Raw genomic sequence first — 12,364 nt, forward strand, 5'->3', positions numbered from 1 at the left:
TAAATAAATATTTGTACTGCTACTAGTATAAGATGTGGTATATTTTTGAGTCTGCTTTATTTGAACTTATAGGAATTCGCAGAGTAAACAGATGTCTTAAGTAAAATTGGAGAAAGCTTTTAGCACCATAGAACTGAGCGATTGGCTGTCATCTTAATATCAACTATTTTCTGTATGCCTCCCCATTTAAGGTATACATGTCAAGATTGCTCTTGAGATGACAAGATCCAGGCTTGCACCCCTGGTCATCATTACCAAATACGGAAGAATGTATGGTGAAACGTTCATAACATTAGTATGTAATCGCTTCATTTGCATATTAGTATATAGCAGGGCAACACCTTAACACAGGGGAAGAATCAGGGCTGCAATCTGACCATAGGGACCTCAGCAGTCTTTAATCTGACCTCAAGGATTCTCTTCATGCACTCAGAGTATGTAATGGCTTATAATAAAAAAAGGAACATTCCTTAAGAAAGAAGCCTCGTGTTCTGTTTATTCTTTTTCACTCAAACAAGCACGAAGAGAGTCGTCAATACACGACAAAGATAAGATAAACTTTATTGATCAAACAATGGGGAGATTCACTTGTTACAGCAGCTCACATTACAAGAAATAAAACTCATAAATACAAAATAAACTAGAAAGATATACTAGAAATAGTAAACAAACAAATATATGGATCATTGATGGGTTTATAATTATTTTCTTCAGCTCCACATTAGTCACCACTTACATACCTACAATAGTCATACTGTATATATCCATATGTAGCATATGTCTGTTGTTTCTTTTGTCTAAACGTTATGTAGTACTTTATGCACTCCATGCTGGACAGACTCAGGAGCACCTTCATCCAGAGACTGCTGCCACCAATATGCGCCACAGAGAGACACAAGAAGTCTTTCCTACCCGTGAGCATCAGTCTTTACAACTCCTCCCTCAAAAAATCACACACTCCAAGTCAAGTCCAGTAGATATTAAACTGGCTTGTGCAATACATAAGTGAAATCTTCCACACATGCATACTGCACTTTAACAATCAGTGTATTCTCTGTATGGTCTCACAAAGACTAAATTCTTTTAGGTTTTAGATTTACATATTGCATAGTTGCACACTGTTAATTGTTATTTATACATGTGTATATAGTGTTAAAATAGGATATCGTATAAAGTTTTGTTTTCTTGCTATCACTTACTATCTCACTTACCGTTTGGGAGCTGCTGTAACAAAAACAATTAATAAAGTATTGCCCTTGTTGTATTTTGTGTTGTAATGTGTGTTCACATTAATGTAGCGCTGCCTGCACTGTGTTTTATTTTTCATGTAGCACCACAGTCCTTGGCAAAACACTGTGTACTGTGTGTGTGGTTGAAATGACAATAATACCCACCTGACTTGACTTGAAGTGAAGTTATGTTGCCCAGGTAAAAAAAAAAAACAGAAAACTTCTCAGCTCAAGGATTAAATCCTGAAATAACTCAGTCAATACTGTTTTCACTCACTCCCAGAATGGCTTATGTTTATGTTTTTTTAACTGTATGGCCACATTGACCTCCAGCATGTTTGTTGACCTGAGAGTATTTTATTCAATCTATCACAGATATTTACTGGCCTCTAGTGATCAAAGTGGCAAACTGCAGCACAAAACTAAACACTACAGTAGCAGAAATACAAGTATTGATAATAATTCTGTTAATAAATTGCTGATTTTTAATGTTTGTTGGTGTAGAGATCGGGGTAACCTACTAAACAGCTAAACACTCTTGGTGAGTCTCAAAATGAACAAATAGTAGCAATCAGAACAGAAATAATCACATTTATTGTTTCTGGTGGTCACGGGTAGAAACTTCACATTCTTCAGTGGGAATAATACAATATTTAAACTGATTGTTATTATTTTTAGAGGTATCAATAAAGGTATTCATACTCATGTTTGTTTTGGAGGAGTTTATTCATCAATGGTCAGTTCAGTCAGTGGAAAGAAAGTGCACACGAGTCCAAGATGTCTTATGCTGAAAAGTTTATTGACGCTCGGCCAAAGAAATTAGATTTATGAATACGCTTGTCTAGAATAAAAAATTTCCCTCACAATGTTAATGCTAATTTGTGCAAAATGTGCACTATGCGGGCTGAAACGTAAATGTAATAATAACGGTTGTTCAAGCCTCACGGTAAAAAAAAGCAACAGTACTTATCAAGAGTGGTCCAAGGAAGCACGTCAGGGTCATGAGTGAAGTGCTGGCCCATGTGGTCCGATCCAACAGACGAGCTACTGTAGCTCAAATTGCTAAAAGAGTTCATGATGGTTCTGATAGAAGTGGTTCACATAGTGGTTCACAGTCTGTTGCGTATGAAGCTGTGTGACCCACACTGACCCCTGTCCACTGCCGAAAGTGCCAACAATGGGCGACAGTAAGTACAAGAACTGCAAATGGAGCAATGGAAGAAGGTGGTCTGGTCTGATGAATCACGTACTGCGTGTGCACCGCTTACCTGGGGAACACATGGGACGAGGATGCACTATGAGGAGACGGCAAGCTGGCAGAGGTAGTGTGATGCTTTGGGCAATGTTCTGCTGGGAAACTTCGGGTCCTGCCATTCATGTGAATGTTACTTTGACACCTACCAAAGCATTGTTGCAGAGTATGAATAATGCGTCCTACCACAAAGCAAAAATGGTTCAGGAATAGTTTGAGGAACACCACAACAAGTTCGAGGTGTGGCCTCTAAAGTTCCCAAATCTCAATCCAATCGAGCAACTGTGGGATGTGCTAGACAAACAAGTTTGATCCATGGAGGCCTCAGCTCGCAACTTAAGAGATCTGCTGCTAACATCTTGCTGGCAGATACCACAGCACATCTTCAGAGGTCTCGTGGAGTCTGTGCCTCAAAGAGTCAGGGTTCTTTTGGCAGCAAAAGGGGGACCAATACAGTATTAGGTTGATTGGTGTATGCCATCCGTGTTATAGGATACTGATATTTGCAGTAAGATGGCAATCAGTCTTAAATCTGTGATTCCAGAGCAGAAGAGAAGCTCCACTGTGTTGGAGAGAAATATGGGAAACTGTCGGACTCTGGCCGGGAATGACCCTCTGCGTATGCACCAGAGGGGGGGCAAGACTGGCTCAGGAAGTCCCTGACATGGGGAGGCAGAGAAAGAAAGAGCCAGTCTTCCACAAGAAGACCACCTCCATGCAGGCCTGAGCAGCAGCCCAGCTCAGCAGGCAGTTCCTCCAGACTGTTACTGCGCAAGTTCAACCTGCACAACTGACTTAGAGCTGCAATGCCCCTTGGTAATGAACTCAGAGAGTTGTGAGCCACGTTCAGGATGCGGAGCTCCAAACAGCTGCTGAATAGCGAAGTGGGAAGTCTCTCCAGCCTGTTTCCGCTGAGGTCCAGCTCTGTAAGGAGCTGCAGTGACTTGACCTCTGCAGACAGCTCCTCCAGCAGGTTACCAGCCAGCAGGAGCCTACGAAGGTGGCGAAGGGTGAAGAGTGATGGGGGAAGGCTCTGGAGCTGGTTGTTGGATAGATCTAGGAGCTCAAGGCCACGCAGCACACCAACGCTGGCCGGCAATACCAGAACCCGGTTAAAGGCAAGTCTGAGGCAAGAAAGACGTCGCAGATGAGCGAGGCTAAGAAGTTCCTCCAGAGTCCTCAGGTTGTTATGCTGCAGGTCGAGTGTCCGCAGGTTGGTGAGAGCCAGCAGGGCAGAAGGCAAACGCTCAAGCTGGCAGTCCTGCAGCAGCAGCTCTGTCAGGTCGACCATCCGCTTCAAGCCCGTCAGGACAAGCAGCCTGGTCCCCTCATTGTAGATCTCCAGCCTCACCAAGCTGCCTGCCACCTCACTCAGCTCCCCGGGGATCCGCTGTAACATGCCTCGAATCACCAGCACACGGAGGTGACGCAACTGGCGGAGGCTACCCAGTGCCCAGCTGCGACCCACCCCACCGTCACTACTCAGGCGGCCAGAGAGGTGGAGCTCATGCAGGCCGCGGAGGGAGAGGATCCAGGTGGGGATCTCTGACGCCTGAGTAAAGGTGAGGTGGAGGATCTCCAAGCGTTCCTGGAAGGTTGCAAGTGCACTTGGATCCACGGCTGCTGTGCAATGATAAAGGTGGAGCTCCCTGTTGTAGGACAATAAAATACTTAATTAAATGTGTTACATACTTTGATTTGTGAAGCGGTGCTGCAGCACCATAAAACCCACCTGAGCGACGTCATGTTGGACACCTGCGCAGTAAACCTGGCGTCTGTGATGAGTTCCAGTTTGAGGACCTGAAGCTGGCTGAGGGTGAAGAGTGCTGGAGGGAGGCGAGGCAGCGCCACCAGCTGAAGTCTGGAGCAGCCTTCTGCGTCCACGCTAGTTACGGCACGCAGCTTCTCCTCCCCCCAGTGCCTCTCCAGGTTTTCCTCCAGCAGCCTGCTCTCACTGACAGGGGACAGAAACACAGAGAGACGCTGGGCCAGCAAAGGGTCGTACTGGTCCAACATGTGTAAAAGGAAGGCCAGGTCGTTTCTCAGGTCAGGAACATCTCCAAGGGAGCACAGCTCCTTCAGCAAGTGGAAGGAATACTGTCGTAGAGAGCTAAGTAGGGCACAGACCAAACAACAGACTGAGAAATAAAACAAAACACAGCATTACACTCTAATCCTATTACCAGGCCTCTGGTATGCTCTTAGTGTGTTTAAAGGCCCTTTGAACAATCACAGACTGTGTAGTCTACTGAAAGTAACCCTACAGTTACTGTAAATGTGCATTGTTCCCCTCTCTTGTAATGTTTCAGATCATTTACCACATGTCTTCATGTCTTAATTAGAAATACACGTTGTTCATATTGCACTTTGCACTACAGGCTTTTGCAGCACTAACACATGTATCCCTGTACACAACCACACTGACCTGTGTAAAATCCAGCCAAGAGTGTAAAAGTTCAGCAGGCCGTACAGCCCCAGTAGAGTCAGGTAGGCCACCAGCAGTTTGTGCATGAGGGAGGAGAGCACATGGATACACTCGAAGGTGGTGTAGCCCACCAAGGCCTGCTGCTCAGGGTGACAGGTGTGGGTGAAGGTGAAGGAGCTGAGAAGAGGGATGGTGTAACTCACGATCAGCGTTACCATCAGCAATTTGAATATCGTCTGAGCCGAGTAGACCTGAATAAATGGAAAACGGGGTATAATGAATGAAGTGACATGAAGTCCAGATAGATCATTTTATAGCGTCTACACTGGTGGATCTCTCACCTTGTATATAACATCTGAGCACTCGCAGTGGGATCGAAATTTCCTGACCCTTTCAAACAGCGCCCTGGCCTGTTCCCCGTCGCTTTTATCCAGACTGATCACCTGTCTGGGACTGTCGACCATGACTGAGGGCTTGGAAGAAGGAAACTGAACGCTTGAGAGCGACGACATGGAGGAGTTACAGGAGAGTCTGGAGGGGCACGGGGACGGCGGGGCGGCAGTGGATGCACTATCTGACCTCTTCAAAAGCGGGCTGTCCGTGCCCGAGTCCGTGCTTGAATGTCTTGTGCGGGTCCCCAGGGGTGAAGATGAACTTGAGGGCAGAAGAGGTTGCGTTGGTCGTCTTCCCTCCACCACCACCTCCTTTCCTTGGATGTTCTCCTGCTGGGCGGCATGGGACAGAGCCTGAGACGTCCAGGGCGACTCACAGCACTTTGCCAAGATGGCCAAGAAGTGCTCTATGCGGGCAGAGGTGTGGGGGAAGTGGAGCCAGAAGGAGCCGCTGGCTACCAGCACTAGAGACTGCAGTAAGGCCATGTAGGGGAAGAAGCGGGAGCACAAAGGCAAAGCCTCATGGTAGCACACCTACACAGACAGACAGACAGACAGACAGACAATCATTTATTTTTGACCACTTGGGGGCATCGGAAACAAGCTGCGAACACTACGCTGGCATATTGGCACATGAAGTCGGCATGATGCTCCTGATCTGTTGCACCATTTTCAAGTACAAGTACAGTACCTGGCTAATGTAAACATACTGCTGGTAGACCAGATGTGTGCGTCGACCTCGGGCTGTAGAATGAAACTCTGGGCTGATGTTGTGTGGAACTTGAGTTGGGGGCTTTGAAGATGGAGTCAGCATCACATTCCCACTCATATTTGCAGTGACAAGCGTATCCAAGGGAATGCACACGACTCGGTCCCTGGACAGCTGCTCGGTACAGGCCAGGACTGATGTCATCAGCATCAGGACCACCAGGTAGTCCATGAAGACCTCCCACCAGGGCTTCAGCAGTTTAGACCTGCTCTGATGGTGGTTCATAGGAGCCAGCTCCGACAGGGAAAACATGGCGTCCTATGGGTCCTACGAGGATGACTGTAAAAATAATTTGTGAAATTGTTGGGCTACACACACAAACTGATGTAGATGTTACCCCTTCAGTACAGTCAAGTCTAATCAAATCACACCCACACAGCCTGATGAAACAGATTAGTTGACAGTTTGAGTGTTAAACACTTTAGGAAGTTTACTTTCTAAACTTTAAGTTAGATTCTTGCATCTTTTGTTGCGAGTATTCAGCATTACGCAAATACTTTAGTTTTCAGTTTTCTTTAGGCAAGAGTTTTATATCAAAGTCAACTGGACCTTTAAAAATCTCTGCACATTAAGACTAAACTAAATTAAATAGTACAACATTTCCATTGTAGGCAAAATCTTTAAAGTCTACTAAGTTATTTTTCTACAGCTCAGGATTAACGTTCACCTACCAGAGTGAATAACTCGTTCTCTTGCTTTCCTCTCTCTCTCTCTCTCCTCTGATCAGCTCACAGCCGCCTCACACAAACTTTATTCCGGCGCTGTCTGGTTCTGCCGTGAAAACTTACAACAAACTCCTCCTCGAGCTGGTCGCCACGCAGCTTTTCAACCGTTGCCATGACAGCGGAGGATGTGTGGCTGAAGAATCTAATTCAGCACTAGAAGCTTGTTTAAGACCCAGGAGGGGGTGGAGGTGGAGGGGACATGCCTGGACCCTTTAACTCCTTCAGGACTGACAGGAAAGTTACATTATTGCAGCGGGTTGAGGTGACATTTCGTCATATTTTATAAGTTTGTGAGTTTTCTTTTGTATATCACGTCTCACAGATTTTGGTTGAGCCTGCTGCTGTGGTCCTCTTGACGCCCACTACCAATGCTATAATTAATAATACTATTATTAAAGTTTGTCTTTCCCTATCAAAATTCAACCAGTCGTGGCAGATGTTCGTCCACCATGAATAAGTTTTTCCTTGCCACTGTCGCCAAGTGCTTACTTCTGGCGGGAATTGTTGGGACTCTACAGTACGGTGAAGGCCTGCTCTGTGTGGAAAGTGTCATGAGATAACTTCCAAATGTAAAAAAAATTGTGTGTACAAGTCTCAAGTGTATACAATCTATTGGAGAGGTATCACTGTAGGAATAAGTAGACTAGTTTGTGTCCTGCATCCTTTCTGTGTGGAGTTTGCATGTTCTCCCCGTGTCTGTCCAGTTGTTCGGCTTCCTTCAACAATCCAAAGACATGCAGGTTAATAGTTTAATTGCTGACTTAAATATATGACGTAAATATTGTGAGTAACAGTAAAGTGCATACAGGGATATTCATTATATCGAGGTTTATAGTAACTACAGTGGTCAGATGAGTGAGGTGGAGTAAAAAGTACACTACTGCCACCTGAAATGTTGTGACGTGGAAGTATAAAGTAGCATAACATGGAAATACTACATCATATTTCCTGTGTAGATTTAGATTCTCACTCCTCAAACCTCTTCTAATGTGCAAGTTGACAAGTCCAGGATTCTCCAGCAGGGGCTGCTGCAGTCACCACACTGCAGCTTTTGACCCCAGACTAAATGTTGTAACTCTCTGTGTCGGACTACTCTCACCTTTTCTTTAGTAGTGTGTGTGCTTCTGTTAAGAAACCAGGTTAGTTACTGCTGAGCGAGGAAAGTTGTGATGTAAACTGACCAAGTTTGTGTTTGTCTGTGTGCGTGAAAAGGGAAGTCTTTGTTTCCTTTGTAATTTAGGCCAAGAAGAAGAATCTGGAGCAGAGACTCAAACTGACAAAAAAAAAAAAAAAAAAAACCACAACGTGACTCTACACAGCTGGAGTGTGTATTTGGTGTGTACAAGTGGAAATGTGCATGTGATAGAGTAAGTTTACAGGGGGTAAATAAAGAAAAGAGATATAAGGTAATGACCACCTACCTAATATTGTGCAGGTTCACCACAGCCCTGATCCATCGAGTCATGGACTCCACTAAACCTCTGAAGGTGTGCTGTGGTATCTGCCACCAAGACTTTAAGTCCTGTAAATTTTGAGGTGTGGCCTCCATGGATTGGACTTGTCTGCCCAGCAAGTCCTACAAATGTGGATTGGAATGAGATCTTTGGAGACCAAGTCAAGACCTCAAACTCGTTGTTGTTCCTCAAACTATTCCTGAACCATTTTTGCTTTGTGATAGGACACATTATACCACTGTCATCAGGGAATAAAGTTTCATAAAAAGATGTACATGGTGGGGTGTCGTTTAGCTCAGTCGGTAGAACAACCGCCCCATGTACGAAGGCTCGGTCCTTCCCAGTAGAACATTGTCCAAACCGTCACACTGTCTCCACTGGCTTGCCTTCTTCTCATAGTGCATCCTGATGCCATGTGCTCCCCAGGTAAGCAACAAACGACAAACTGCAAACTACTGACACCTTTCTATCAGAACCAGCATGAAATCTGAAATTTGAGCTACAGTAACAAGTCTAGTCGGATCAGACAACATATGCGTTTGATCCCAGGTCCAGCCGGATTCACTGGACGGTAGACGATAACACTAGCTCGTGTTCCTGATGGAAAGATTGCTATTTAGCAGACCACAAACTGTCATTAACTCGGTCAGCCATGTAGCCAACCGAGATGGCAGGAGCCAGAACCGGCATGAAAACAACCTCTGAGGGCTACAGTGTTCCCCAGCAAACTGCTGGTTTCGGAGGTTGTGTTGGGCCTTGTGTCGGGTTCACTGGAAGGTAGACGCCTGACACTAGCTCATAGCACCAGCTACAATGGATTGCAGTTGGGGGTGAAATGCACACTTGATATTTACTGCTATAAAGACCAATCAGTATCCATGACACGCCCCTGTTTTGACAGGAAACGTGAATATGAGAAAGCAAACAACACTGTGTTTTATTCTTTTAAACTAAATACATAAGTACGTCCTGTAGGGGTCAAACAAAGTCATCACAGCTCTTTTTGTCTTACTGTCACTACGCTGTCACTACTGTAACATTATCAACATCTCACTCTGCGAGAAAGTTATTGAGCTTTCAGAGAAACATCTTTAAAATTAGACAACAGGGCTGTGGTGTGACAAGCCCAACATTTAAAAGGGGACGATATTCTACCAACACCCCTCGGTTTCAGAGTTCTGCTGCGAGAAAGGCCTGCGGCTTCACACCTCTTCATCTGCAATACACACACACACACACACACACACATTGACGCATTCAAACAAGTCTGCCCATAGGCAGGGATGTTTTGGGTGGGGTTGTGTTATAGTGACAGGATTCACACGACCATGTCATGAAAAAAAACATCACACACACATACACACTACAAACGTCAGCACCTTAAAATGTCTAATTTCGTTGAACATTTTAGACACACGCATTATGTCGCTATACATAAAGGTCAACAACATTAGATCAAATGCTGATTGAAGCCCTGATAGATCCTGAAGTGAGACATGAAATGTCTAACTGTTGCTAAAATGATGTAAAAATGGTTTATTAGGTGCAAGAGCACTGCATCAGATAAGTGTTTACCACTGTGGAAAGTTACAGTTCGGCAGCTCTCTGCCGCGATGATGTTATCTTGAAGGTGTCCTTGATTTGACCACACGTGTTACCATGAGTTTGTTTTCATTGTACTTTAACTGTATAAAGATAATTTAGTCCAGCACTCTCTTTGTATTATTCTTTTTTCACTTAGAAATAGTTTCACTTTTGTATCAACATTATATGTTGTTGTTTATTGTTATATACAGTATATACTATCATTTTTATGTGTAAGTTTATACTTACATTTCTACCATTTTTAAAAACATTTTTTAGCTGGATTTCTTTTTATATCTTCCTGAAAATTCTTTTTGAAATGTTAGTAATTACATTTAAGCATCAACCAACCTGTGGCCCTTTGCTGCATGTCATACCCCTTCCTCTTTCCTGTCTATATACAGCTGCACTATCAAAGTAAAGCCCCCAAAATATTAACACCTGGTTAATAAAGCTGATTCTGATTTTTATTTTCTGGTAGCCATGTGTCAGGACGGCAACAACACAAAATTTCCTGAATGCATTGAATGAGTGGGCTGCATTTCTTAGCCATGTTAGCAGCAACACTTTGGTCATCACATGACCTTTCCTCAGATGCTACCGTGAGGTTTATATGTTTTGTTTTTGATGTAACAACTATGCTACCTATTACATTGGTAGAGACATGCAACATGTAAACATACCTGCTTAATATCAGCATGCTCAGTCGTTATTCTGGTGAAACTGGATCATATTTTATGGAGAAAATGTTTTCTGGTTTTCCCTCTGATGTCCTCTGGCTGCTCCGCCTCAACTCTTTTACAGAGTTTATGATGGACAGTGAAGTAAACTGCTGACAGCTGTAGCTGCTGTTAGCTCATGTTAGTTCAGTTTGTTAGTTGGACTGCCCGGACTGTGAGCTCAGAGCACCGGGGGAGTGTTAGTGTTTGTACCACAGGCGTTTTGGACAACTGGAAAAGAAGAAGAGTAGGTTTTCAGGCGAACTCTAACTAGGAGCAGAGCCGGTGTCGTGCCAGAACAGGAGCTGGGCAAGCAGACAACATAACCAGGCTCAGCAGCCTCTATGGATAAAATAACAGAGGCGTAAAGACAAAAGAGGACGTTGATGGAGGAAGCTAAGAAGAGAAAAATGAGAGAGTGAGCGAGGAAGAAGCCACCGGACAAGAGTAAATCTAGGACTGACTTTTAGTGGTTGGTGAAATAAAAGGCTGAAAGACAAACTGATTGATTAAGTAATGCAATAAGAACAGATACAGCTGTCCATATTTACAACAGTGGTATTACATTACGCTAAATAAACAAAGCTATTATTGTTCTAAATAAACAAACATACTAAACATCAAAGTGAACATGACAATCACGCATCTATTTACTATTTAGGCTTGTGGTTATATATTCATTCTCGCTTTACCACCACAGTTCTTCAGGCGTTGGCAGTGACTGTCTTGGGTACCATGTCATTTCAGAGTTCTCACACCCCCTTACCTTTCTGTAACCCTGCAAAAGAGATGCAAATCTCAGTTTGTGTGTAGGAGTGGGGATGCCCATCTGTCTGGGCTGTTTCCATTACCATCATCATTCCATAATTTTCTTTTTTTTTTAGCTTTATTTGACAGAGAAAGCTTGAAGAGTGACAGGAATGTGAGGAGAGAGAGACATGTGGGAAAAAGCCACAGGTCGGATTCGAACCCTGAGCTGCCGTGGCAAAGATTGAGCCTTCGTACATGGGGCAGTTTCTCTACTAACTGAGCTAAATGACGCCGCATCATTCCATAAATAGTGTTCGCAAGAATGGTATGTATTGATAGATATTTTCATAGACGTCACAGAGAGAACTGGTGACAGACAAAACGGTAACTTGTGAACTTGTGAACTCCTTTCATGGAAAAAACTACAAATAGATTTTAATCTTAATCTGTAAAGTTTTCAATCTGACGGAAATTGATTGAAAATAGTAGGAGGATGTGACAAGCTGCAACATAGAAAGAAAAAATACCTCAGCAAACTACTTGTTTCCTGTTCAGTGGGAGGCACAGGCCATGCTGACAGTGTTGTGGCTTTACCCTCGTTATGACACTGTGATATATTGTGATATTGAGAGCTGGTATAGTTCACAGTTCCCATGGCTACATTATATATAGATTTGTTGCTTAGCCCTTCATGATTTCCTTTAAGAGAGTACAGCGGCGTACGTAACCTTCGCTCTTTTGCCAAACGAAGTGAGAGAAAGTTGAAAAGTTCTGAGGAAATGAGTATAATACGGGTGGGTGGGGGCAAACTTGTGACAGATAGATAGAGAAGTTGTTGGCCGTGAGAAAGTGGCACAGCACTTTACTCGTCAAATCCCCTGACTGAAACCACAGCAAGCCACAGCAGCTACACAGATAAACACCAAGGAGCTGAGACTGCGGCCTGACCCTGAAGCTGCCTCGTCGGTCTGTGATCGCAAAAGGCTTTTCACTTGGTGATGTCATTCAAAGCGCTACAAAACCTGTACATTGTTGTCACGAGATGCATAGTTCAGAAAGTACATG

At 44.0% G+C, this 12,364-nt stretch overlaps 1 protein-coding gene across 1 annotated transcript; it reads right to left on the minus strand.

Moving 5' to 3' along the window:
- Positions 1-1,939: 1,939 nt before the first annotated feature.
- On the minus strand, positions 1,940-6,831 carry LOC104931378 (volume-regulated anion channel subunit LRRC8D). Its single transcript, XM_010746373.3, has 6 exons — positions 6,739-6,831; positions 5,990-6,346; positions 5,248-5,832; positions 4,907-5,157; positions 4,214-4,591; positions 1,940-4,130 (listed from the first exon to the last, which is right to left on the minus strand). The coding sequence occupies exons 2-6, from the start codon at positions 6,317-6,319 to the stop codon at positions 3,008-3,010; spliced, it is 2,667 nt and encodes an 888-aa protein (XP_010744675.3). The 5' UTR covers positions 6,320-6,346; positions 6,739-6,831; the 3' UTR covers positions 1,940-3,007.
- Positions 6,832-12,364: the final 5,533 nt, after the last annotated feature.

This window comes from Larimichthys crocea, chromosome XII (genome assembly GCF_000972845.2).
Source record: "Larimichthys crocea isolate SSNF chromosome XII, L_crocea_2.0, whole genome shotgun sequence".
Classification (NCBI taxonomy): Eukaryota; Metazoa; Chordata; class Actinopteri; family Sciaenidae; genus Larimichthys; species Larimichthys crocea.